Source organism: Argopecten irradians, chromosome 1 (genome assembly GCF_041381155.1).
Source record: "Argopecten irradians isolate NY chromosome 1, Ai_NY, whole genome shotgun sequence".
Classification (NCBI taxonomy): domain Eukaryota; kingdom Metazoa; phylum Mollusca; class Bivalvia; order Pectinida; family Pectinidae; genus Argopecten; species Argopecten irradians.
In genome coordinates this window covers 2,248,032-2,274,309 of record NC_091134.1, presented here as the reverse complement: position 1 = coordinate 2,274,309, position 26,278 = coordinate 2,248,032, and the positions used below count along the sequence as shown (strand labels likewise).

Sequence of the window (26,278 nt, the reverse complement as noted above, 5' to 3'; positions counted from 1 at the left end):
TCTACTATTACCCACCATCTGATCCTCCTGACCTATATATAGGATGTGTCTATCTAGTATCTACTATTACCCACCATCTGATCCTCCTGACCTATATATAGGTCGTGTCTATCTAGTATCTACTATTACCCACCATCTGATCCTCCTGACCTATATATAGGTCGTGTCTATCTAGTATCTACTATTACCCACCATCTGATCCTCCTGACCTATATATAGGTCTGTCTATCTAGTATCTACTATTACCCACCATCTGATCCTCCTGACTTATATATAGGTTGTGTCTATCTAGTATCTACTATTACCCACCATCTGATCCTCCTGACCTATATATAGGTTGTGTCTATCTAGTATCTACTATTACCCACCATCTGATCCTCCTGACCTATATATAGGTATGTGTCTATCTAGTATCTACTATTACCCACCATCTGATCCTCCTGACCTATATATAGGATGTGTCTATCTAGTATCTACTATTACCCACCATCTGATCCTCCTGACCTATATATATAGGTCTGTCTATCTAGTATCTACTATTACCCACCATCTGATCCTCCTGACCTATATATAGGTCATGTCTATCTAGTATCTACTATTACCCACCATCTGATCCTCCTGACCTATATATAGGTCTGTGTCTATCTAGTATCTACTATTACCCACCATCTGATCCTCCTGACCTATATATAGGTCACGTGTCTATCTAGTATCTACTATTACCCACCATCTGATCCTCCTGACCTATATATAGGTCATGTCTATCTAGTATCTACTATTACCCACCATCTGATCCTCCTGACCTATATATAGGTTGTGTCTATCTAGTATCTACTATTACCCACCATCTGATCCTCCTGACCTATATATAGGTCATGTCTATCTAGTATCTACTATTACCCACCATCTGATCCTCCTGACCTATATATAGGTCATGTCTATCTAGTATCTACTATTACCCACCATCTGATCCTCCTGACCTATATATAGGTCGTGTCTATCTAGTATCTACTATTACCCACCATCTGATCCTCCTGACCTATATATAGGTCGTGTCTATCTAGTATCTACTATTACCCACCATCTGATCCTCCTGACCTATATATAGGTCTGTCTATCTAGTATCTACTATTACCCACCATCTGATCCTCCTGACTTATATATAGGTTGTGTCTATCTAGTATCTACTATTACCCACCATCTGATCCTCCTGACCTATATATAGGTCGTGTCTATCTAGTATCTAATATTACCCACCATCTGATCCTCCTGACCTATATATAGGTCGTGTCTATCTAGTATCTACTATTACCCACCATCTGATCCTCCTGACCTATATATAGGATGTGTCTATCTAGTATCTACTATTACCCACCATCTGATCCTCCTGACCTATATATAGGTCATGTCTATCTAGTATCTACTATTACCCACCATCTGATCCTCCTGACCTATATATAGGTCATGTCTATCTAGTATCTACTATTACCCACCATCTGATCCTCCTGACCTATATATAGGTCATGTCTATCTAGTATCTACTATTACCCACCATCTGATCCTCCTGACCTATATATAGGTCGTGTCTATCTAGTATCTACCATTACCCACCATCTGATCCTCCTGACCTATATATAGGTCATGTCTATCTAGTATCTACTATTACCCACCACCTGATCCTCCTGACCTATATATAGGTCGTGTCTATCTAGTATCTACTATTACCCACCATCTGATCCTCCTGACCTATATATAGGTCGTGTCTATCTAGTATCTACTATTACCCACCATCTGATCCTCCTGACTTATATATAGGATGTGTCTATCTAGTATCTACTATTACCCACAATCTGATCCTCCTGACTTATATATAGGATGTGTCTATCTTGTATCTACTATTACCCACCATCTGATCCTCCTGACTTATATATAGGATGTGTCTATCTAGTATCTACTATTACCCACCATCTGATCCTCCTGACCTATATATAGGTTGTGTCTATCTAGTATCTACTATTACCTACCATCTGATCCTCCTGACCTATATTTAGGTCATGTCTATCTAGTATCTACTATTACCCACCATCCGATCCACCTGACCTATATATAGGTCGTGTCAATCTAGTATCTACTATTACCTACCATCTGATCCTCTTGGCCAGGGTTGATATATTGGTAGCCAGACTTCATGGCAGGGGGGCCAGCCCTGCCAGTCTTTATCTTCAGATCTGTAAACAAACAAAAGTCAGAAGTTTTAATATTTATCACAATTAAGGAACACTTCTGTAATTATGTTGTTTGACAAGCTATACAGGTATTTTATGGAAAGGGAAGGTTCACTTGGACAGCAGTTTAAAAATCATATTGTTGTATTATTGAGCCAAAAATATATCAAAAGTTGGACCATAAGAAATTGTTATATTTACTAATGACTCTTTTTTATATGATTTCACAGAATTCAATACTAAGGGATGCGTCAATGATAAGATTATGGGAACAAGATTTTCTAGCAAGTAACAGAGAAAGGAATCTTGGGCTATGACATACCGGTAATTTTGTAACCTGAATAAATCAAAGAACACTATCTCCTAGCAGTTAATGTTGGTATTATGAAAAGGTTTATTTGTCGAAGCAATGGAACCAATGGTAATGCGCCGGTTTACATAAACAATTAAGCATGTGTAAAAATTCGTCATTCAAACAACTGACTGGTTAATAGTTGAGGATTTGCATATTTGTAACAATGTTCAAGCAACTAATTTTATGTGAAAAGAGTTAACAATATTTTATTTACACCTGGATTCAGGTAACAATGGTATCCACATGTTGCCTCGTCAGGTAACAAAGACACTCACTTGTTGAATCGTAAGGTAACAAAGACACCCACTTGTTGAATCGTAAGATAACAAAGACACCCACTTGTTGAATCGTAAGATAACAAAGACACCCACTTGTTGAATTGTCAGGTAACAATGATTCCACTTGTGGCTTCAATTTTCATGGCAGGTGGTGAGTTATAGTACATACAGGACATCAGAAATACGGTTAATGAATTTTTGCACATGACTTTGAACTATTTGAAAAAAGTTTGTTTATCTTTAAAGCTGTGTATAATTAGCAGATGTTTGGCCTGTATAGAGTCTCTTTTCTATCACAATCACATATTCAGATGAACCTCTATGGACTTGATTAAAGTCAAAGTCATTCATCGAACAAATTTGGTTGTAGATATTATTCTTCTTAACCCCTTCATTTTATGAGAACCTGCTTGGAATTTCTGGACAGATGGTAAATCTAACAAGAGGCCCAAGGGCCTTAAGATATTGTTTTAACATCCATCTTGGATTTTAGTTTTAGACAGACTTGACCTGGTAACATGTACAAAACTTAGTCAGGACCATGTCAAGATCATTTCAGATACCGGTCAGTTTTAGCTAAATTGAACTGGTAAAACTTGTATATTTTAGTCTGAATGAATGAACAATGGACAGACAATTGATCAATATATATCCTGGCATACGTTTGGGTAGGAAAGGTATAAATAACAGCCAGTAGCTAAGCACTGTAAGTCACTTACATTAAGATACCTTAATGTTGAACTTAATGTAAACCTATTTTACTCCATTTTCATATCTCTTATGTGTATCATATTGCAGTGAATTTGAAGTGAAATATATATATACATGCTCTGACTAATATATTTGTATTTACAAGGGTACATACATTTTACAACTATTTATAAAGGTATTCAGGGTAAAGAACTTTTCAACGACCTGTAAAAGACTTTTTAAAACACCAATAAAATATTATTTTATTTTATTTCTACAAAGTAAGTGTACATAACATTTACAAAGTGTATTCGTATTCGTGTGTATACATGTATGTAATATAATAATGAATGTCTGCAGTGTGACTTCTCTGTATAATAAAAGTATACACATTGATGATTCATGAAACTTATTTTGATTTATCATACCATTGATATTAAAGGGACAATTCGGTTTCGGTCTAAGAGTACATTAAAACTTGCACATGTTTCGGAAACAAACCAGTTCTAATGGAAATCGGATTAGTTGGTTTTACTGTGATATTCCAGAAAAGCCCACCGTTGTCAATTGTATGTGAAATGTTCAATAGCCATTATACATAGCATGAAGTGTATGCCGAACCCTGACCCTTGCCTGTGTAATAAAGAATTTTTATTCTAGAATTACTCAAAACGCTCTTACAGTTGTGTTAACATTATAAGATGCATGTTCATGTATAAAAATAATTTCATCAACTCCTCAGTAGTTATGTATTGAATTTGTTTAATGTGCGTGACTTTGACTCGGGTAAGGGTACAGCGTACATGTTGTACCTGCTTAATCATTATTTATGTCATATTTTGCTTCGTGGTTATATCACGAATTAGCCTCACAGAATTGTCCCTTCAATAACTTGTTTTCCAAAAGTCATTTCATTACTTTACATCAAGACTAAAATTCATATGAAGATAATAATTATACCTAATAAAAATGTCTTTAAGAGTATAGATTTTCATTTTTGATCAATTTTTTTATATCAATACCAGTAATCGTAATAAATAGTTGTGTAATTTTATAGCTCAATAAAAATAGCTCATCATGTTTTAAATTATCCATATTTTCAACCAAATAAGCATAATAAATAAACAATGAAATATTTTGATAGAGAATTATCAAATAAATTTTCTGAAGTCAATTGATCACAGAGAGCTATAAGAATGTTACTGTAAAGGGAGATAATAGGAAGCTACTGTAAGGGGAGATAATAGGTAGCTACTGTAAGGGGAGATAATAGGTAGCTACTGTAAGGGAAGATAATAGGTAGCTACTGAAAAGGGAGATAATAGGAAGCTACTGTAAGGGGAGATAATAGGTAGCTACTGTAAGGGGAGATAATAGGTAGCTACTGTAAGGGGAGATAATAGGAAGCTACTGTAAGGGGAGATAATAGGAAGCTACTGTAAGGGGAGATAATAGGTAGCTACTGAATATGGAGATAATAGGTAGCTACTGTAAGGGGAGATAATAGGTATCTACTGTAAGGGGAGATAATAGGTAATTACTATAAGGGGAGATAATAGGAAACTACTGCGAGGGGAGATAACAGGAAGCTACTGTAAGGGGAGATAATAGGTAGCTACTGACTATGGAGATAATAAGTAGCTAATGTAAGGGGAGATAATAGGAAGCTACTGTAAGGGGAGATAATAGGTAGCTACTGAAAAGGTAGATAATAGGAAGCTACTGTAAGGGGAGATAATAGGAAGCTACTGTAAGGGGAGATAATAAGAAGATACTGTAAGGGGAGATAATAGGTAGCTACTGAATATGGAGATAATAGGTAGCTACTGTAAGGGGAGATAATAGGTAGCTACTGTAAGAGGAGATACCGGTAATAGGAAGCTACTGTAAGGGGAGATAATAGGAAGCTACTGTAAGGGGAGATAATAGGTAGCTACTGTAAGGGAAGATAATAGGTAGCTACTGAAAAGGGAGATAATAGGAAGCTACTGTAAGGGGAGATAATAGGTAGCTACTGTAAGGGGAGATAATAGGTAATTACTATAAGGGGAGACAATAGGAAGCTACTGTATGGGAGATAATAGGAAGCTACTGTAAGGGGAGATAATAGGTAGCTACTGAATATGGAGATAATAGGTAGCTACTGTAAGGGGAGATAATAGGTATCTACTGTAAGGGGAGATAATAGGTAATTACTATAAGGGGAGATAATAGGAAACTACTGCGAGGGGAGATAACAGGAAGCTACTGTAAGGGGAGATAATAGGTAGCTACTGACTATGGAGATAATAAGTAGCTAATGTAAGGGGAGATAATAGGAAGCTACTGTAAGGGGAGATAATAGGTAGCTACTGAAAAGGTAGATAATAGGAAGCTACTGTAAGGGGAGATAATAGGAAGCTACTGTAAGGGGAGATAATAAGAAGATACTGTAAGGGGAGATAATAGGTAGCTACTGAATATGGAGATAATAGGTAGCTACTGTAAGGGGAGATAATAGGTAGCTACTGTAAGAGGAGATACCGGTAATAGGAAGCTACTGTAAGGGGAGATAATAGGTAGCTACTGTAAGAGGAGATACCGGTAATAGGAAGCTACTGTAAGGGGAGATAATAGGTAGCTACTGAATATGGAGATAATAGGTAGCTACTGTAAGGGGAGATAATAGGTAATATATACTACGTCTATTTATCACAGCTCTTCAAATTACTTCCACATTACTGATGTCATTATTGTATACAGGGTTGTTAAACTTAGCAGAATAAGTAACGTTTCACCTAGACAAGAACTGTCTGTACCTACCATACAATTGTACGACATACATCTCCAACCTCCATCTGAAATCTGGATGGGAGGTTGTACAATGTAAAAGGAATAGACAAAGGAAGTGATATGACAGGCATGGTCTACAATTCATAGCCCCATCTTCTCTTTCACATCTGTGTCATTAAAGTCATAAATTCTATTTTTCATCTTAATCTATAAGGTCAAATTCATATTTCATACAAAAAATCTGCTTGGTAAACAAAAATATATCTAATCCCTCAAACACCAAAACGATATGACCTCTTGGCCTTATACACACATATATACATGTACAATGATACTAAAACTGATTGCACATCCTCTAGGGGTAATTTAGGTATAATATAATTTGCCTTTTTGAATAATCACCCAAATCTATTTCAGTTTCATTAAAGTGAATAGTCGAGCAAAGAAAACCAGTGTAAATGCGTTCATTTGCCTTCCAAAAGTTCTCGCATATTAATACGACGGTCAAGTTCTGCTTAGTTTCCCAGTTCTGACCATTAAAGTTAAGAAAAGTTGAAAGCATTGAAAGCGAGGCTGCGTGGAAATGTAACCATGGACATAGTGAGCCGGGAGGACGGTTTAGAATTTCCACTGTTCACTTTAAGGATAACTACTGACCATAATGGTCCATTTGATGGATTAAGCTAAAATAAATTAAAATCATAGCCTGGACCAAAATAAGCAGAGGAAAACCCTATTAACACCATGTTATGTGAGAAATTCAGACTTAAAACATTCTATACTGTGTTTAGGGCATGTATTTATACTGTGTTTAGGGCATGTATTTAGTCCTATGTACATTTCCCGATGCATACCTAAAAGTTAAAAGTTTACAATAAGGAGAGAAATACATGAAATACATTTGTGAGAGTATGTATTTAGTCTTACGTACATTTCCCGACGCATACCTAAAAGTTAAAGTTTACAATAAGGAGAGAAATACATGAAAGCCTTTACTTATGTTTAAGTCCCACTGATGTGGAGAGGGTCACAGGAGGTAATTCCTCATTTACAATATATGTAATTCATTACAATAATTCTCACAAAATGTTGAAATATTTTTCTATGTTTCTTTATAAGGTGAGAGTTCAGTGCCTATAACAACATAGACATATGAAGGAGAAAATGAAGCAGCCAGACAATGTTGTGAATGTTGGACTGGTCTATGGACAGAGGCTCGAAATGTTGTCACCAGTGACATACCCAGTTACAGTACGGCTATACTCTCAGAAAGACTACATCTTTAGTATTCAACCTTAACACACAAGTTGAATTTACAACCCAATATGTGTTAAAGATGCTCCACCGCTGACAAACGTTATTTTTTCCCCTATCAAAAATATGAGCAGACGATTTAGTATTATTCTTCAGTCAAAAAAGTTACATACTTTACACCATTACCACCATTGAAAAGTTTAAGCTTCTAATTCTTCTAATTTTACTTCTAAGTTAAAAATATAAAAAATAAATAATTGCATCCCGAAAAAATTCAGTGCCACTATATCCTATATGGAATGAAATACTGATTGCTTATGCACCAAATGCAAAATAAATTATTTTATTACATTTTTTTTGTGCTAATGGCCACTCCAGCCTAATTTCTCATCTATATGTGTGAACGCTGCAAGTACATTACCCGCTACTGAAGAACTTACAAGCTATTCTGATTTAATACGTGAATTGTAGCTTACTTGTTTTAAGTTTAATAACAAAGAATGATACTTACTTGACTTTTTCATTTCACTGATGGATTTGTGACATGATAAACATCCACGAGAACAGTTGTAATACCGAGTACAAAACAATATATAAGGTATACAAGTCTGAGTGTTAAAAAACCGCTATGCAGTCAAGCAGTGTAATTGTGACGGCTACACTTTTGAAAATAGATTGCAAGTACCCCGAGTAACAAAATCCTGAATAAAGAATGTATGTACACAATCGGAGACCTGAACAGCTCACCGACCTTAAAGATCATTCAAGTGTGTTAAATGTTTACTCCGACCAAAATTGATGAGAGATATGTGCGATGACATATATATATACAGAAGCGTTGAATCTATTTAAATCATCATTATTATACACATCTAAGAACCTATGTTGTGACGATACAGGTGAATAGGTGTGTGCCTACTTTTGATTGTACTATAACACACTCTTACCCTTAAGGCAGGGCTACTTGATCAGGGACCATTTATGTATTGTGTTTAAAAGAAAGTACGTTATTAACAAAGCTGAAGAATTTGTTATTGTGATTGATATTTATACCTCTGACAATTCTCTGTAGTTAACGTTAGTGTGGTAAAGTGATGTACATGAGAATCTATCTTAATTATAGACCTGCTATGGATACATGGAATTTACAACTGTAATTTAGCTGTAAGTTAAGAGTCCACAATAAACCTCTGGTCAGTAGATTGACCATGGTGATTTCTGAGGTAGATTACCATGTCCATAAGTATGTGATGTTATCCATCGGTCAAGTGTGACCCCTAGAGCGAGGTGTTACTGAAGGCACAGTGACCACTGTATGTACCTGTGTACAGGTAGACAATAAAGAATTCACACAAACATAACAAATACATGCCAGCTTTCCCTAGTCACCAGAGAAATACTTTATCTCGTAAGACATTAGATTGGGAATTACCTGGCAACTGCTTCCCTACAGGTCTTAGAAACTTAGAAAATTCCAAAGATGGGGGTGGAGGATGGGGCATAGGGAAGCAAAAGGTCAGCACCTTAACCACTATGCCACCTCCGTCCCAGATCTAGTAGTAATTGTAGCTAGGGCTCATCATCTGAGTCATCTAATGGTAAAACCTGTTCTGTTCGTCAAACATCAGATGGAATTTATGTCACGAGTTTCAAATATGAAAGTAGTGTCTTAATCTAAAATTAAAAAGAAAAGGGCAGTATGTTTCAGGGAAACAAATACTGTGAAGATCTAAACAGTTTACAGAAAGATGAATGGATAACATTTTATAAGAATGAAGACACAGAATAATCATGTTTACACGTCAGAATAATCATGTTTACACGTCAGAATAATCATGTTTACACATCAGAATAATCATGTTTACATGTCAGAATAATCATGTTTACACGTCAGAATAATCATGTTTACACGTCAGAATAATCATGTTTACACAAAATAATCATGTTTACACGTCAGAATAATCATGTTTACACGTCAGAATAATCATGCTTACACGTCAGAATAATCATGTTTACACGTCAGAATAATCATGATTACACATCAGAATAATCATGTTTAACACGTCAGAATAATCATGTTTACACATCAGAATAATCATGTTTACACGTCAGAATAATCATGTTTACACATCAGAATAATCATGTTTACACGTCAGAATAATCATGTTTACACATCAGAATAATCATGTTTACACGTCAGAATAATCATGTTTACACATCAAAATAATCATGTTTACACATCAGAATAATCATGTTTACACATCAGAATAATCATGTTTACACATCAGAATAATCATGTTTACACATCAGAATAATCATGTTTACACATCAGAATAATCATGTTTACATGTCAGAATAATCATGTTTACACATCAGAATAATCATGTTTACATGTCAGAATAATCATGTTTACACATCAGAATAATCATGTTTACATGTCAGAATAATCATGTTTACACATCAGAATAATCATGTTTACACATCAGAATAATCATGTTTACATGTCAGAATAATCAAGTTTACACATCAGAATAATCATGTTTACATGTCAGAATAATCATGTTTACATGTCAGAATAATCATGTTTACACATCAGAATAATCATGTTTACACGTCAGAATAATCATGTTTACACATCAGAATAATCATGTTTACACATCAGAATAATCATGTTTACATGTCAGAATAATCATGTTTACACATCAGAATAATCATGTTTACACGTCAGAATAATCATGTTTACATGTCAGAATAATCATGTTTACATGTCAGAATAATCATGTTTACACATCAGAATAATCATGTTTACACATCAGAATAATCATGTTTACATGTCAGAATAATCATGTTTACATGTCAGAATAATCATGTTTACACATCAGAATAATCATGTTTACATGTCAGAATAATCATGTTTACATGTCAGAATAATCATGTTTACACATCAGAATAATCATGTTTACACGTCAGAATAATCATGTTTACACATCAAAATAATCATGTTTACATGTCAGAATAATCATGTTTACATGTCAGAATAATCATGTTTACATGTCAGAATAATCATGTTTACACATCAGAATAATCATGTTTACATGTCAGAATAATCATGTTTACACATCAGAATAATCATGTTTACATGTCAGAAATAACATGTCAGAATAATCATGATTACACATCAGAATAATCATGTTTACACGTCAGAATAATCATGTTTACACGTCAGAATAATCATGTTTACATGTCAGAATAATCATGTTTACACATCAGAATAATCATGTTTACACATCAGAATAATCATGTTTACATGTCAGAATAATCATGTTTACATGTCAGAATAATCATGTTTACACATCAGAATAATCATGTTTACACGTCAGAATAATCATGTTTACACGTCAGAATAATCATGTTTACACATCAGAATAATCATGTTTACACGTCAGAATAATCAAGTTTACACGTCAGAATAATCATGTTTTTATGTCAGAATAATCAAGTTTACACATCAGAATAATCATGTTTACACGTCAGAATAATCATGTTTACACGTCAGAATAATCATGTTTACACGTCAGAATAATCATGTTTACACGTCAGAATAATCATGTTTACACGTCAGAATAATCATGTTTACACGTCAGAATAATCATGTTTACACATCAGAATAATCATGTTTACACATCAGAATAATCATGTTTACACGTCAGAATAATCATGTTTACATGTCAGAATAATCATGTTTACACGTCAGAATAATCATGTTTACACATCAGAATAATCATGTTTACATGTCAGAATAATCATGTTTACACATCAGAATAATCATGTTTACACATCAGAATAATCATGTTTACACGTCAGAATAATCATGTTTACATGTCAGTATAATCATGTTTACATGTCATAATAATCATGTTTACACATAAGAAAAATCATGTTTATATGTCAGAATAATCATGTTTACACGTCAGAATAATCATGTTTACACGTCAGAATAATCATGTTTACACATCAGAATAATCATGTTTACACATCAGAATAATCATGTTTACACGTCAGAATAATCATGTTTACACGTCAGAATAATCATGTTTACACGTCAGAATAATCATGTTTACATGTCAGAATAATCATGTTTACACATCAGAATAATCATGTTTACACAGAATAATCATGATTACACATCAGAATAATCATGTTTACATGTCAGAATAATCATATTTACATCTCAGAATAATGATGTTTATACATCAGAATAATCATGTTTATACATCAGAAAAATCATGTTTATATGTCAGAATAATCATGTTTGCATGCCAGAATAAACATGTTTAAATGTCACTTTTTATAAGAATGGAGGCAAAAAAATCATGATTACACAACATTTGTTCTATATGAATACAAATATGTTTACCTGTCATTTTTCCACTGTATAAAGCTGATCAGCACTTATTATCATCAAATACCGAGTTTCTGTCCTTTTATCCACTGTCATCCAGGATCAATTTCTGCGACGTAAAACTTGGAAACTAAAAGTACCTGTTCCTTATTACCATACATTCGAACTTCATTTAACAGAATTGTATATTTCTTACATATATCAAATGCATGTTCCCCTTAAAAAGATGCCAGTCAAAGTGCTCCTCATATATCTAGATTATCTATGGGTAGCCATAAAATGTGAAGCATTTTTTATCTTTGTACCAGCACCGTCTACCCGGGTAACCTTTGTGTACCTAAAAAGGCCAAACATAACATTATCTTGGTTTCCTTGCTATCTCTACCTAACACTAGTATTTTTTTATCTTTCTGGGTCAGATCTTATGCATAAAGCTTCTGTTGATACATGCATGTACATGCACCAGAGTTTTTTTCTCTATAAATCTGACTATTTTACAAAATGCAATTGCACGTCACTCAATGAAATGTGTGCTCATGATAAAAAATATGCTACGTAAATTAACACACATGTGAGCAGTCTAAACATTATATTGACCTATGACATTAACTTTGTCCGCACCTGAATTTGAATATTGAACAGACATATATCAGCCACAATATTAGTGGATCAAGATTTAAGCTATTCAACTGCATATATATTGCACTACACATTGGCAACCGGCGATTTAAGTAAATTGACTCTTTTTAGGAAACAAAATTTAAAATTACTGCAAGAACATATAATTTTTAACCTTTCCATCACTTGACCTTTGACCTTGAGTTCAAAGGGCATAGTGACCTCTAAACAGCAGTGTATTTGACTATAGATGATGTAAGAAATATTAAAGCGAATAGTCGGGCAAAGGAAACCAGTCTAAATACGTTCTTTGGCCTTCCAAAAGTCCTTGTATACCATAATGATGGTCAAGTTCTGCTTACGGTGTCCAGTTTTGACTATTGAAATTATGGGGAAGCCCTGGTAAATTTAGCACAGTTCTAAATATAAATTCGTCTATCTCTTTGAAAACGAGGCTGGGTGGATATGTGTTAAGAGTGAACTGCACTGATAGCCGGTCGGGAAGACGTATTAGGATTCCTATAATATATATTAATTTCTTCGCATACAGAGCGATTTTGATGGGAGATTTTATTTTTCTATTTTCATAAGAAATTATACTGGATATATTAACACCATTTTACCGACTTAAGCCTTTGTTTGTCCGACTATTCGCTTTAATGCACATTTCATCTGGATAAAATTACAGTTTGGAAGTCAAGGCCAGGACAAATATTTGGATTAAATTACAGTTTGGAAGTCAAGGTCAGGACAAATGTAATTCTAACTAAAACCAGTAGTAAATTGTCTAAAATTATTATGTGGAGCTTTGGTAAACCCACAGCCTTCACAATCAGGTTAAAATATTGGCCATGAAAACAAGACAGCAAGACATTGTAACAGGAACCACTAAAAACTTGATCACCAGTCAGATTACCTACAACACACCTGTTTAAGTGTGTAGTCAGATTACCTACAACACACCTGGTTTAGTGTGTAGTCTGATACCTACAACACACCTGGTTTAGTGTGTAGTCTGATACCTACAACACACCTGGTTTAGTGTGTAGTCTGATACCTACAACACACCTGGTTTAGTGTGTAGTCTGATACCTACAACACACCTGATTTAGTGTGTAGTCTGATACCTACAACACACCTGACCATTTAGTGTGTAGTCTGATACCTACAACACACCTGTTTAAGTGTGTAGTCTGATACCTACAACACACCTGGTTTAGTGTGTAGTCTGATACCTACAGCACACCTGGTTTAGTGTGTAGTCTGATACCTACAACACACCTGTTTTAGTGTGTAGTCTGATACCTACAACACACCTGGTTTAGTGTGTAGTCTGATACCTACAGCACACCTGATTTAGTGTGTAGTCTGATACCTACAACACACCTGATTTAGTGTGTAGTCTGATACCTACAACACACCTGGTTAAGTGTGTAGTCTGATACCTACAACACACCTGGTTTAGTGTGTAGTCTGATACCTACAACACACCTGATTTAGTGTGTAGTCTGATACCTACAACACACCTGGTTTAGTGTGTAGTCTGATACCTACAACACACCTGATTTAGTGTGTAGTCTGATACCTACAACACACCTGATTTAGTGTGTAGTCTGATACCTACAACACACCTGATTTAGTGTGTAGTCTGATACCTACAGCACACCTGATTTAGTGTGTAGTCTGATACCTACAACACACCTGATTTAGTGTGTAGTCTGATACCTACAGCACACCTGGTTTAGTGTGTAGTCTGATACCTACAACACACCTGATTTAGTGTGTAGTCTGATACCTACAACACACCTGATTTAGTGTGTAGTCTGATACCTACAACACACCTGATTTAGTGTGTAGTCTGATACCTACAACACACCTGTTTAAGTGTGTAGTCTGATACCTACAGCACACCTGGTTTAGTGTGTAGTCTGATACCTACAGCACACCTGATTTAGTGTGTAGTCTGATACCTACAGCACACATGATTTAGTGTGTAGTCTGATACCTACAGCACACCTGATCATGATTAAGTGTGTAGTCTGATACCTACAACACACCTGTCATGATTAAGTGTGTAGTCTGATACCTACAGCACACCTGATCATGATTTAAGTGTGTAGTCTGATACCTACAACACACCTGATTTAGTGTGTAGTCTGATACCTACAACACACCTGATCATGATTAAGTGTGTAGTCTGATACCTACAACACACCTGATTTAGTGTGTAGTCTGATACCTACAGCACACACCTGATTTAGTGTGTAGTCTGATACCTACAACACACCTGTTTAAGTGTGTAGTCTGATACCTACAGCACACCTGGTTTAGTGTGTAGTCTGATACCTACAACACACCTGATTTAGTGTGTAGTCTGATACCTACAGCACACCTGATTTAGTGTGTAGTCTGATACCTACAACACACCTGATTTAGTGTGTAGTCTGATACCTACAACACACCTGGTTTAGTGTGTAGTCTGATACCTACAGCACACCTGGTTTAGTGTGTAGTCTGATACCTACAACACACCTGGTTTAGTGTGTAGTCTGATACCTACAGCACACCTGATTTAGTGTGTGTGTAGTCTGATACCTACAACACACCTGATCATGATTAAGTGTGTAGTCTGATACCTACAGCACACCTGTTTTGTGTGTAGTCTGATACCTACAGCACACCTGATCTGATTTAGTGTGTAGTCTGATACCTACAGCACACCTGATTTAGTGTGTAGTCTGATTACCTACAACACACCTGATTTAGTGTGTAGTCTGATACCTACAACACACCTGATTTAGTGTGTAGTCTGATACCTACAACACACCTGTTTTAGTGTGTAGTCTGATACCTACAGCACACCTGATTTAGTGTGTAGTCTGATACCTACAACACACCTGATTTAGTGTGTAGTCTGATACCTACAACACACCTGATTTAGTGTGTAGTCTGATACCTACAACACACCTGATTTAGTGTGTAGTCTGATACCTACAACACACCTGTTTAAGTGTGTAGTCTGATACCTACAACACACCTGTTTTAGTGTGTAGTCTGATACCTACAACACACCTGATTTAGTGTGTAGTCTGATACCTACAGCACACCTGATTTAGTGTGTAGTCTGATACCTACAACACACCTGTTTTAGTGTGTAGTCTGATACCTACAACACACCTGATTTAGTGTGTAGTCTGATACCTACAACACACCTGATTTAGTGTGTAGTCTGATACCTACAACACACCTGATTTAGTGTGTAGTCTGATACCTACAACACACCTGATTTAGTGTGTAGTCTGATACCTACAACACACCTGATTTAGTGTGTAGTCTGATACCTACAGCACACCTGGTTTAAGTGTGTAGTCTGATACCTACAACACACCTGATTTAGTGTGTAGTCTGATACCTACAACACACCTGATTTAGTGTGTAGTCTGATACCTACAACACACCTGATTTAGTGTGTAGTCTGATACCTACAACACACCTGATTTAGTGTGTAGTCTGATACCTACAACACACCTGATTTAGTGTGTAGTCTGATACCTACAACACACCTGGTTTAGTGTGTAGTCTGATACCTACAACACACCTGTTTAAGTGTGTAGTCTGATACCTACAACACACCTGATCATGATTTAGTGTGTAGTCTGATACCTACAACACACCTGATTTAGTGTGTAGTCTGATACCTACAACACACCTGATTTAGTGTGTAGTCTGATACCTACAACACACCTGATTTAGTGTGTAGTCTGATACCTACAACACACCTGATTTAGTGTGTAGTCTGATACCTACAACACACCTAGTTTAGTGTGTAGTCTGATACCTACAACACACCTGATTAGTGTGTAGTCTGATACCTAGATTTAGTGTGTAGTCTGATACCTACAACACACTGATTTAGTGTGTAGTCTGATACCTACAACACACCTGATTTAGTGTGTAGTCTGATACCTACAACACACCTGATTTAGTGTGTAGTCTGATACCTACAACACACCTTGTTTAGTGTGTAGTCTGATACCTACAGCACACCTGTTTGTGTTAGTCTGAATGTTTGTGTAGTCTGATACCTACACACACCTGATTTAGTGTGTAGTCTGATACCTACAGCACACCTGATTTAGTGTGTAGTCTGATACCTACAACACACCTGATCATGATTTAGTGTGTAGTCTGATACCTACAACACACCTGATCATGATTGTGTGTAGTGTGTAGTTTGATACCTACAGCACACCTGGTTTAGTGTGTAGTCTGATACCTACAGCACACCTGGTTTAGTGTGTAGTTGATACCTACAGCACACCTGTTAGTGTGTATCTATACCTACAGCACACCTGATTTAGTGTGTAGTCTGATACCTACAGCACACCTGGTTTAGTGTGTAGTCTGATACCTACAGCACACCTGGTTTAGTGTGTAGTCTGATACCTACAGCACACCTGGTTTAGTGTGTAGTCTGATACCTACAGCACACCTGGTTTAGTGTGTAGTCTGATACCTACAGCACACCTGTTCATGATTTAGTGTGTAGTCTGATACCTACAGCACACCTGGATTAGTGTGTAGTCTGATACCTACAGCACACCTGGTTTTGTGTGTAGTCTGATACCTACAGCACACCTGGTTTAGTGTGTAGTCTGATACCTACAGCACACCTGGTTTAGTGTGTAGTCTGATACCTACAGCACACCTGGTTTAGTGTGTAGTCTGATACCTACAGCACACCTGGATTAGTGTGTAGTCTGATACCTACAGCACACCTGGTTTAGTGTGTAGTCTGATACCTACAGCACACCTGGTTTAGTGTGTAGTCTGATACCTACAACACACCTGGTTTAGTGTGTAGTCTGATACCTACAGCACACCTGGTTTAGTGTGTAGTCTGATACCTACAGCACACCTGGTTTAGTGTGTAGTCTGATACCTACAGCACACCTGGTTTAGTGTGTAGTCTGATACCTACAACACACCTGTTTAAGTGTGTAGTCTGATACCTACAGCACACCTGGTTTAGTGTGTAGTCTGATACCTACAGCATACCTTGTTTAGTGTGTAGTCCAATACCTTTAACACACCTGAGTCAGTGTGTACATGTAGATACACAGAACACATATTTTGCTTGGCCTTTATTAAAGCTAATTCTTCAAAATCACAGCAGGCCATCAGAGACTTTGTCTTTATGTACATAATACTTAGGATAGTTGGATCTCTTACCTTCACACATTGGCTAATATACCACAGAAACATTTGATCCTGGACTGGGTCACATTAGCTTTAGGATTAGTTGGCCGTAACTAGGTAATAAGTTAATGTATGTAACTACATACACAGTGATGATGTAATACTAGAAGAATCTAATACTGGTATAGTACATAACACATATGTATGAATAGAACATAACCCCAGTGAAATCTAGTTTATACACTGTGCAAAGATTCAGATATCGTCAACTGTCCAGAACACGTTTCAGATTTTTTCCTTAGCAGTTAAAAATATTCTACTTGCTCAACTAAATAGTTTGGTAACTATAGCAAAGATTTAAAAAGATAATCTCTCTTTCCCTATCAACGGCATCTCTTCTGGCACCCTGAAAATTACAGATGTCTATCCTCACTCCACAGACATCCTAAATTGAAGCTGTTAAAAAGGATCTTAAGCCTAATCAATCAACCCATTAAACGTCTTAGAGCATCTGACAACATCCCAATAAGGGTCATATGTTTTAGTGACCTTTAGGATTGGCCAATCAAATTACTGCCTTAAAAATCTTGACGGTAGATTAAATTAGTTTGCATATAGTTTTGTGTGTATGTACCTTAAGTTAGTCGTTTCACCCATACAGACCATAGATACATGCATATGTATGCTTTGATGAAATTGTTTTAAGTTGATATGGCCAGATGAAGAATATGCATTTCAGCCCACCTGCAGGTCACATAAAGGTCAAAACTTTGTTTGTTTGATTACTTTAACATTCTATTTAGATCCATGGTCATGTAAGACAGCCTCCCATGTATGCAGTGTGTAGTGTGTGTGAAGTGCAATGTGCATGTTTTACATGAGATATGTTCGTGTTGTGTCCTCTTGAATAGTGGAACTATTGCCTTTTTTTATAATGCTATATTACTGAAACGTGCAAACGAAAACACCAAGTAACACATCCCACCTGGTTACATTAAACTGACCAGAACATGACCCAGCTCTATTGTCAGATCCTCTGGAAAATGGATCTGTATTATAATCAAATTGATGGAGGTGCATGAATATGAGTCACTAAGTCAATGAAATAATTCAATTTCATTGAAATCAAATCATTAGGACAAGCAGATGTTTGAATTAAATCTTGTGAAAAAGACAAAATGTCTGCAAGACATTGTCCTTTATCCCCCTTATTCTTACAAAGGACAAAATGTGTATTGTGTGAGTATGTGTATTGTGTGAGTATGTGTATTGTGTGAGTATGTGTATTGTGTGATTATGTGTATTGTGTGAGTATGTGTATTGTGTGAGTATGTGTATTGTGTGAGTATGTGTATTGTGTGAGCATGTGTATTGTGTGAGTATGTGTATTGTGTGAGCATGTGTATTGTGTGAGCATGTGTATTGTGTGAGTATGTGTATTGTGTGAGTATGTGTATTGTTTGAGCATGTGTATTGTGTGAGCATGTGTATTGTGTGAGCATGTGTATTGTGTGAGCATGTGTATTGTGTGAGTATGTGTATTGTGTGAGCATGTGTATTGTGTGAGTATGTGTATTGTGTGAGTATGTGTATTGTGTGAGCATGTGTATTGTGTGAGTATGTGTATTGTGTGAGCATGTGTATTGTGTGAGTATGTGTATTGTGTGAGCATGTGTATTGTGTGAGTATGTGTATTGTGTGAGCATGTGTATTGTGTGAGCATGTGTATTGTGTGATTATGTGTATTGTGTGAGTATGTGTATTGTGTGAGTATGTGTATTATGTGAACATATGTATTGTGTGCGCATGTGTAGTGTGTGAGTATGTGTATTATGTGAGTATGTGTATTGTTTGAGCATGTGTATTGTGTGAGCATGTGTATTGTGTGAGTATGTGTATTGTGTGCGCATGTGTATTGTGTGAGTGTGAGTATGTGTATTGTGTGCGCATGTATATTGTTTGAGTATGTGTATGTGTGAGCATGTGTATTGTGTGATTATATGTATTGTGTGCGCATGTGTATTGTTTAAGTATGTGTATTGTGTGAGTATGTGTATTATTTGAGCATGTGTATTGTGTGAGTATGTGTATTGTGTGAGCATGTGTATTGTGTGAGTATGTGTATTGTGTGAGCATGTGTATTGTGTGAGTATGTGTATTGTGTGAGCATGTGTATTGTGTGAGCATGTGTATTGTGTGAGTATGTGTATTGTGTGAGTATGTGTATTGTTTGAGCATGTGTATTGTGTGAGCATGTGTATTGTGTGAGCATGTGTATTGTGTGAGTATGTGTATTGTGTGAGCATGTGTATTGTGTGAGTATGTGTATTGTGTGAGTATATGTATTGTGTGAGTATGTGTATTGTGTGAGCATGTGTATTGTGTGAGCATGTGTATTGTGTGAGTATGTGTATTGTGTGAGCATGTGTACTGTTTGAGCATGTGTACTGTTTGAGCATGTGTATTGTGCGAGCATGTGTATTGTTTGAGCATGTGTATTGTTTGAGCATGTGTATTATGTGAGCATGTGTATTGTTTGAGCATGTGTATTGTGTGAGCATGTGTATTGTGTGAGCATGTGTATTGTGTGAGCATGTGTATTGTGTGAGCATGTATATTATGTGAACATGTGTATTGTTTGAGCATGTGTATTGTGTGAGTATGTGTAATATGTGAGTATGTGTATTGTGTGCGCATGTGTATTGTGTGAGTATGTGTATTGTGTGCGCATGTGTATTGTGTGAGTATGTGTATCATGTGAGTAAATGTATTGTGTGCACATGTGTAGTGTGTGAGTGTGAGTATGTGTATTGTGTGTGCATGTGTATTGTGTGATATGTGTATTGTGTGAGTGTGTATTGTGTGATATGTGTATTGTTTGAGCATGTGTATTGTTTGAGCATGTGTATTGTGTGAGCATGTGTATTGTGTGATATGTGTATTGTGTGAGCATGTGGCATGTGTATTGTGTGAACATGTGTATTGTTTGTGAGCATGTGTACTGTGTGAGCATGTGTATTGTGTGAGCATGTGTACTGTGTGAGCATGTGTATTGCCTGAGCATGTGTACTGTGTGAGCATGTGTAATGTGTGAGCATGTGTATTGTGTGAACATGTGTATTGTTTAAGCATGTGTACTGTGTGAGCATGTGTATTGTTTGACCATGTGTATTGTGTGAGCATGTGTATTGTGTGATATGTGTATTGTGTGAGTGTGAGTATTGTGTGAGCATGTGTATTGTGTGAACATGTGTATTGTGTGAGCATGTGTATTGTGTGAGCATGTGTAATGTGTGATATGTGTATTGTGTGCGCATGTGTATTGTGTGATATGTGTATTGTGTGAGCATGTGTATTGTGTGAGCATGTGTATTGTGTGATATGTGTTGTGTGAGATGTGTATTGTGTGAGATGTGTTGTGTGTGACATGTGTATTGTGTGAGCATGTGTATTGTGTGATATGTGTATTGTGTGAGCATGTGTATTGTGTGATATGTGTATTGTTGAGAATGTGTATTGTGTGAGCATGTGTATTGTGAGCATGTGTATTGTGAGCATGTGTATGTGTGAGAATGTGTATTGTGTGAGCATGTGTATTGTGTGAGCATGTGTATTGTTTGGGTATGTGTATTGTTTGAGCATGTGTATTGCCTGAGCATGTGTACTGTGTGAGCATGTGTATTGTGTGAGCATGTGTATTGTGTGAGCATGTGTATTGTGTGAGCATGTGTATTGTGTGAGCATGTGTATTGCCTGAGCATGTGTACAGTGTGAGCATGTGTATTGTGTGAGCATGTGTATTGTGTGAGCATGTGTATTGTTTGGGTATGTGTATTGTTTGAGCATGTGTATTGTGTGAGCATGTGTATTGTTTGAGTATGTGTATTGTTTGAGCATGTGTATTGTTTGAGCATGTGTATTGTTTGAGCACATGTATTGTGTGAGCATGTGTATTGTGTGCGCATGTGTATTGCCTGAGCATTTTACTCAATCTTATTTACTTACTACTATTTTTCAATATAATTTGTTGAAATGAAATATAAATGAAAAGAGTTATATGTCCACTCCACACATTTTGAACATCTGATAAAGTGATAATATTTATAATTCATTAGATTTGAGACGGATTTGAAAAATAATCATTATTAAAATCTGTAATATAATTGTTGGGTCCAAACTCTACAAAAAGTCCTTATCTTAACAACTGCAGCATTTACAAAAGATTGACCTGTTAGCTACAGGTACAGGGTGACACATGCTACAGACCCAGCTTATAAACAGCACAATCATCATGCTTAATTTATAATATGTATTCAAAGGGTGTTTTATGATGTAAGTTCATGTAACAGGAACAGACCATACAATATACACATCGTATTCATTCCAATAAACATTTGTCCAAATATATATACAGAATGATTGGCTGGTTGGTTTTATTAGTTTAGCATCCTACAATTAACAGCCTAGGTTATTTAAGGACGTGCTAGGTTTAATGGTGGAGGAAAGACAAAGTACCCGGAAAAAACCACCGACCTGCGGTCAGTACCTGGCACCTGTCCCACATGGGATTTGAACTTGTGATCCAGAGGTGGAGGGATTGTGGTAATATGTTGGTACATCTTAACCACTCGGTTATTGTGGCCATATATGTATCAGAATGACAATTGTCATATGTTTATACAACACATACAAAAACTTCTGTTTCGAGGTGTACAATTATAAAACTTTCAAAATTTGTGACTTTTACAGACATCATGAAACAAGCCATAATTATAGCAATTATGTTTTAAAGGGAGTGACTTACAAAATGTGGAAGTCAGAAAATAGTCAGTGATTGAAATGAGATCATCATGTATTTAGAATGTATAATTTGCTAAATATGAAAGTTACTACCTCGATTACGGCTATTATGACTCAATAACACAAAGGATCAAACCTTACATATTGTGACTACAAAACTTGGAACATGTCCCCTAAGAGTTCTTATACTAGCAATAACTGATCATGAACCTCTAATTTCATGAGTTCATATACTGGATAACACTGATCATGAACCTTTAATATTTCATTAGTTCATATACTGGCAATAAATGATTGTGAACCTCTAACTTCATGAGTTTGGTTCATACACTGGCAATAAATGATTGTGAACCTCTAACTTCATGAGTTCGGTTCATATACTGGCAATAAATGATTGTGAACCTCTAATTTCATGAGTTCGGTTCATACACTGGCAATAAATGATTGTGAACCTCTAATTTCATGAGTTCGGTTCATATACTGGCAATAAATGATTGTGAACCTCTAATTTCATGAGTTCAGTTCATACACTGGCAATAACTGATTATGAACCTCTAATTTTATGAGTTCATACACTGGCAATCATTGATTATGAACCTCTTCTTTCATGAGTTCATACACTGGCAATAACTAATCATGAACTTCTAATTTTCTAAATCTCCCAAGAGTGTTTATTGTGTTAAATATGATAATGCAATGAGGACAACATGACCTATATATAAACACAGATAACTTCGTGTTAAATCAACCAGGTTGCTCTGCTTTTTGCTTACAAACCTTTTATCCTATCTTGTTTTAAATACATCTACTTATTTCTGAAAGCAAATCTCTTTCAGATATTTGATAACTTTTTTGTATCCAACAAAAATATTTTATCCAGTTTGTGTCGAATCATGTGACAAACATAGACCATACATGCGTACAGATCTGAACAGAATGGAACAGCTCAAAGACTTCCAAGCTATTTTAAATGAGTACATCAGCATGAGGAAAAGTAATAATTATATGTACTGATTTAATGACTTTGTGACTACAAACTTTACTAATGTTGGTGAAGAGGGAAAGTTTAAAACTTAGAGAGGCAGAAAAACATTTGTAGTACACTTTAAATGTTTTTTCAATGACAAAGAGGAAGTTTTAAGGGCTTGTGTAGGGGAAAGAGTTGCCTAACCATTTTATATAATTTGGTCAATTTCTGACCAATGGTTTTTAAGAAGTTACATGATAATGTGAAATGTTGCTGGGTGCTAGACATGAATAGCGAATGCAGGATGCCAGGGTATGGCAAATATAAGCTGACATTGGTAATTTTCTTTTCTTTTGTTAAGACTCACCATGGTTAATGTTACAGACATCGTCATCCATTTAGCTGTTACTGTTAGGTCACAATACATCATCCAAGTCATGTGTGAATAGCCCTCGGGAACACTGCAGCATTCAGTCACGGTCGAGGTAAACATTTCCCTGTTTCAATAAAGAACTATTACTGATTAATTAATCGTAGAAAAATGTGTAATTTCAATATTATCACTACCTTACAAGTGTAAGGATTCCTGACGATCATGTAGTACCTCGAGATCCTCCTTATAAATACTTTAAGCATCAAACGTGTTCCAAAATCCCAGGTTCACAACCACTATTTGTCTTTTCATTTCTGAGATCCGCTCCTATGTAAATATTCTAAAATGGATTACCCAAATTTAAAACCTGACTGATTTGTGTAAAGAAGTAAACGGATGGGGAGCATAACAGTTACGGACCAGGGTTAATATATTGCTGCATGTTACCAGATAGGTCGCGATATATTGAAAACTATATGTAGCTAGGGCACCTGGCTATTTATCCGGTAAGTTGAAAAGATCCTGGCTTACCAATGCATTATTAAGAATTTATTTCTGCTCATTTACCACAAATTTAGTCTTGATACATTAGTTATTGAAAAATAGCTGAAGGTCTTATCGAGGATAAGAAGAATATATCAGCTGTAATCAGGAGCTCAATTAACTTATACTAAATTATGTAATTATACATGTCATCTTATCAGGAGCAGCAATGCTCTTTTACATGTTCATTTCACTCAATATGGATCAGTTCTTTATTTCCAATTCCACAAACATCAATCTTTTCAGATATTTAATATCAAACAAAACCATGCATCAAAAACATTTTTTTCATATTAACAAGCAAACATAAGTTGTCTCCCTTCCAATACTTTCATGGAAATTGTCATATATGCTAAAGCTTTATATGCAATACAACCTTCAGTGCTTCAATTAATATTACATAATGTATACTTACTCTAGTAACTTCTTCAGAGGATTGGAAAAGCAGACTGCCATATCAAAGATAATCATAGGCCTATTGAGATCCAATCTCTCTAAGTTGAACCTTTTCTTCTGGGGGCATGCATCGCCATGATATCCATATCTAATAAAAAACACAAATTAATCAATCATCACAAGTAGATTAATCCAAATCAAAAAAGAATTATTCAAACATCCTAAACTGTTACACCAAAAATTGAAATTTCAATATGCATGTAATAATGTAGTACATATATATGTATATATGTGCATGTAAGAGTTATTTCCCCTTCACTCCGTCATCTACATGTATGTTAAAAAAGTCATGCACATGTAACTTCTATTTATCAGCTTGCACACACAACTATGACGATCAATATTGAATTTATACATTATGTTGTCAGAAAATGTACCTATGCATGTAGAGAGCTCTATAAGAATTCATAGTTCCTACATATATGCTCCAGGGGTTACTATCACTGCAAATGCTATATCCAACCCGTGACTAATAATACAACTGGATCCAGTCAAGGCAGTTGTCATGTAAGGACGGCCTCCCATGTATGCAGCGTGGTGCATGTATGAAGTGTGTGGTATGTGATTTGGGAGACTGTGGTATATTTGTGTTGTGAGCTAGCTTGTATAGTGGAGAGAAAAGATCAGATCCTAAATTAAGTCGCCTTTTAAAAATACTATCAGGCCAAATAAAAAAAATATATTTGTTTCCTGTAACAATAATGTCCCTTTAAAAATGAAAAGTTGGTAGGTTAGGGGTTTTCTTTTTTTTAATATTATTTTATTTTCATCCTAGTTTCTTGCAGTGAAAAACTGAAACAGACTTATAATTATTAAACCTGATGTAAACCATGGGTTTGATTCCCAGATTAATATGCATATTCCTGATTTTGTGCAAAACCAAAGACAAATAAGGTTTTTATTTGTTTGCTTGAGGGTAAGTTTTTGAGTGGGCGCTGATTTTATAGGGTCGGTCAGGTTACTGGAAACATATATTTTTGTATGGCCTCATGCAGGTATACATGTTTCCCGAGCTGCCTTTTAATAGTGCCTAATTAAGTTTCACTATTATGGTAGTCAAGGGGTTCATATATACTAATGACAGTGATAATAACACCTGGAGTATCGGGGATGGGTAGGCCTATGTGTAGGCATAGTTTGTAAAAAAATTTGACTTAAAAAAAATAATATTGATGAATGTACAGCACAATTACTTAATTAAGCACCATACAGGTATTTTTCATAACAGTGGATGTAAGGAGCTCGAGTACTGTCTGTAGGTAATAACTTGTACAACCGACAGATACAAATACCTCTCCTGTTTAATCTGTGCCTGGGTTCAAGCCAATCTTACCAACAAAAACATC

The 26,278-nt window shown here is 35.8% G+C and overlaps 1 protein-coding gene across 1 annotated transcript in view; it reads right to left on the bottom strand.

Annotated features, from left to right (window-relative positions):
- The window catches only part of LOC138308712 (polyamine-transporting ATPase 13A3-like), an 86,529-nt gene that overhangs the window by 60,046 nt on the left and 205 nt on the right, over positions 1–26,278 (bottom strand). The window contains exons 2-4 of the mRNA XM_069249744.1: positions 24,892–25,020; positions 23,928–24,057; positions 2,143–2,228 (exon numbers count right to left, since the gene is read on the bottom strand). Of these exons, the coding sequence (XP_069105845.1) occupies positions 2,143–2,228; positions 23,928–23,958 (117 nt within the window). The 5' untranslated portion in view covers positions 23,959–24,057; positions 24,892–25,020. The remainder of the gene's footprint in view (positions 1–2,142; positions 2,229–23,927; positions 24,058–24,891; positions 25,021–26,278) is intronic.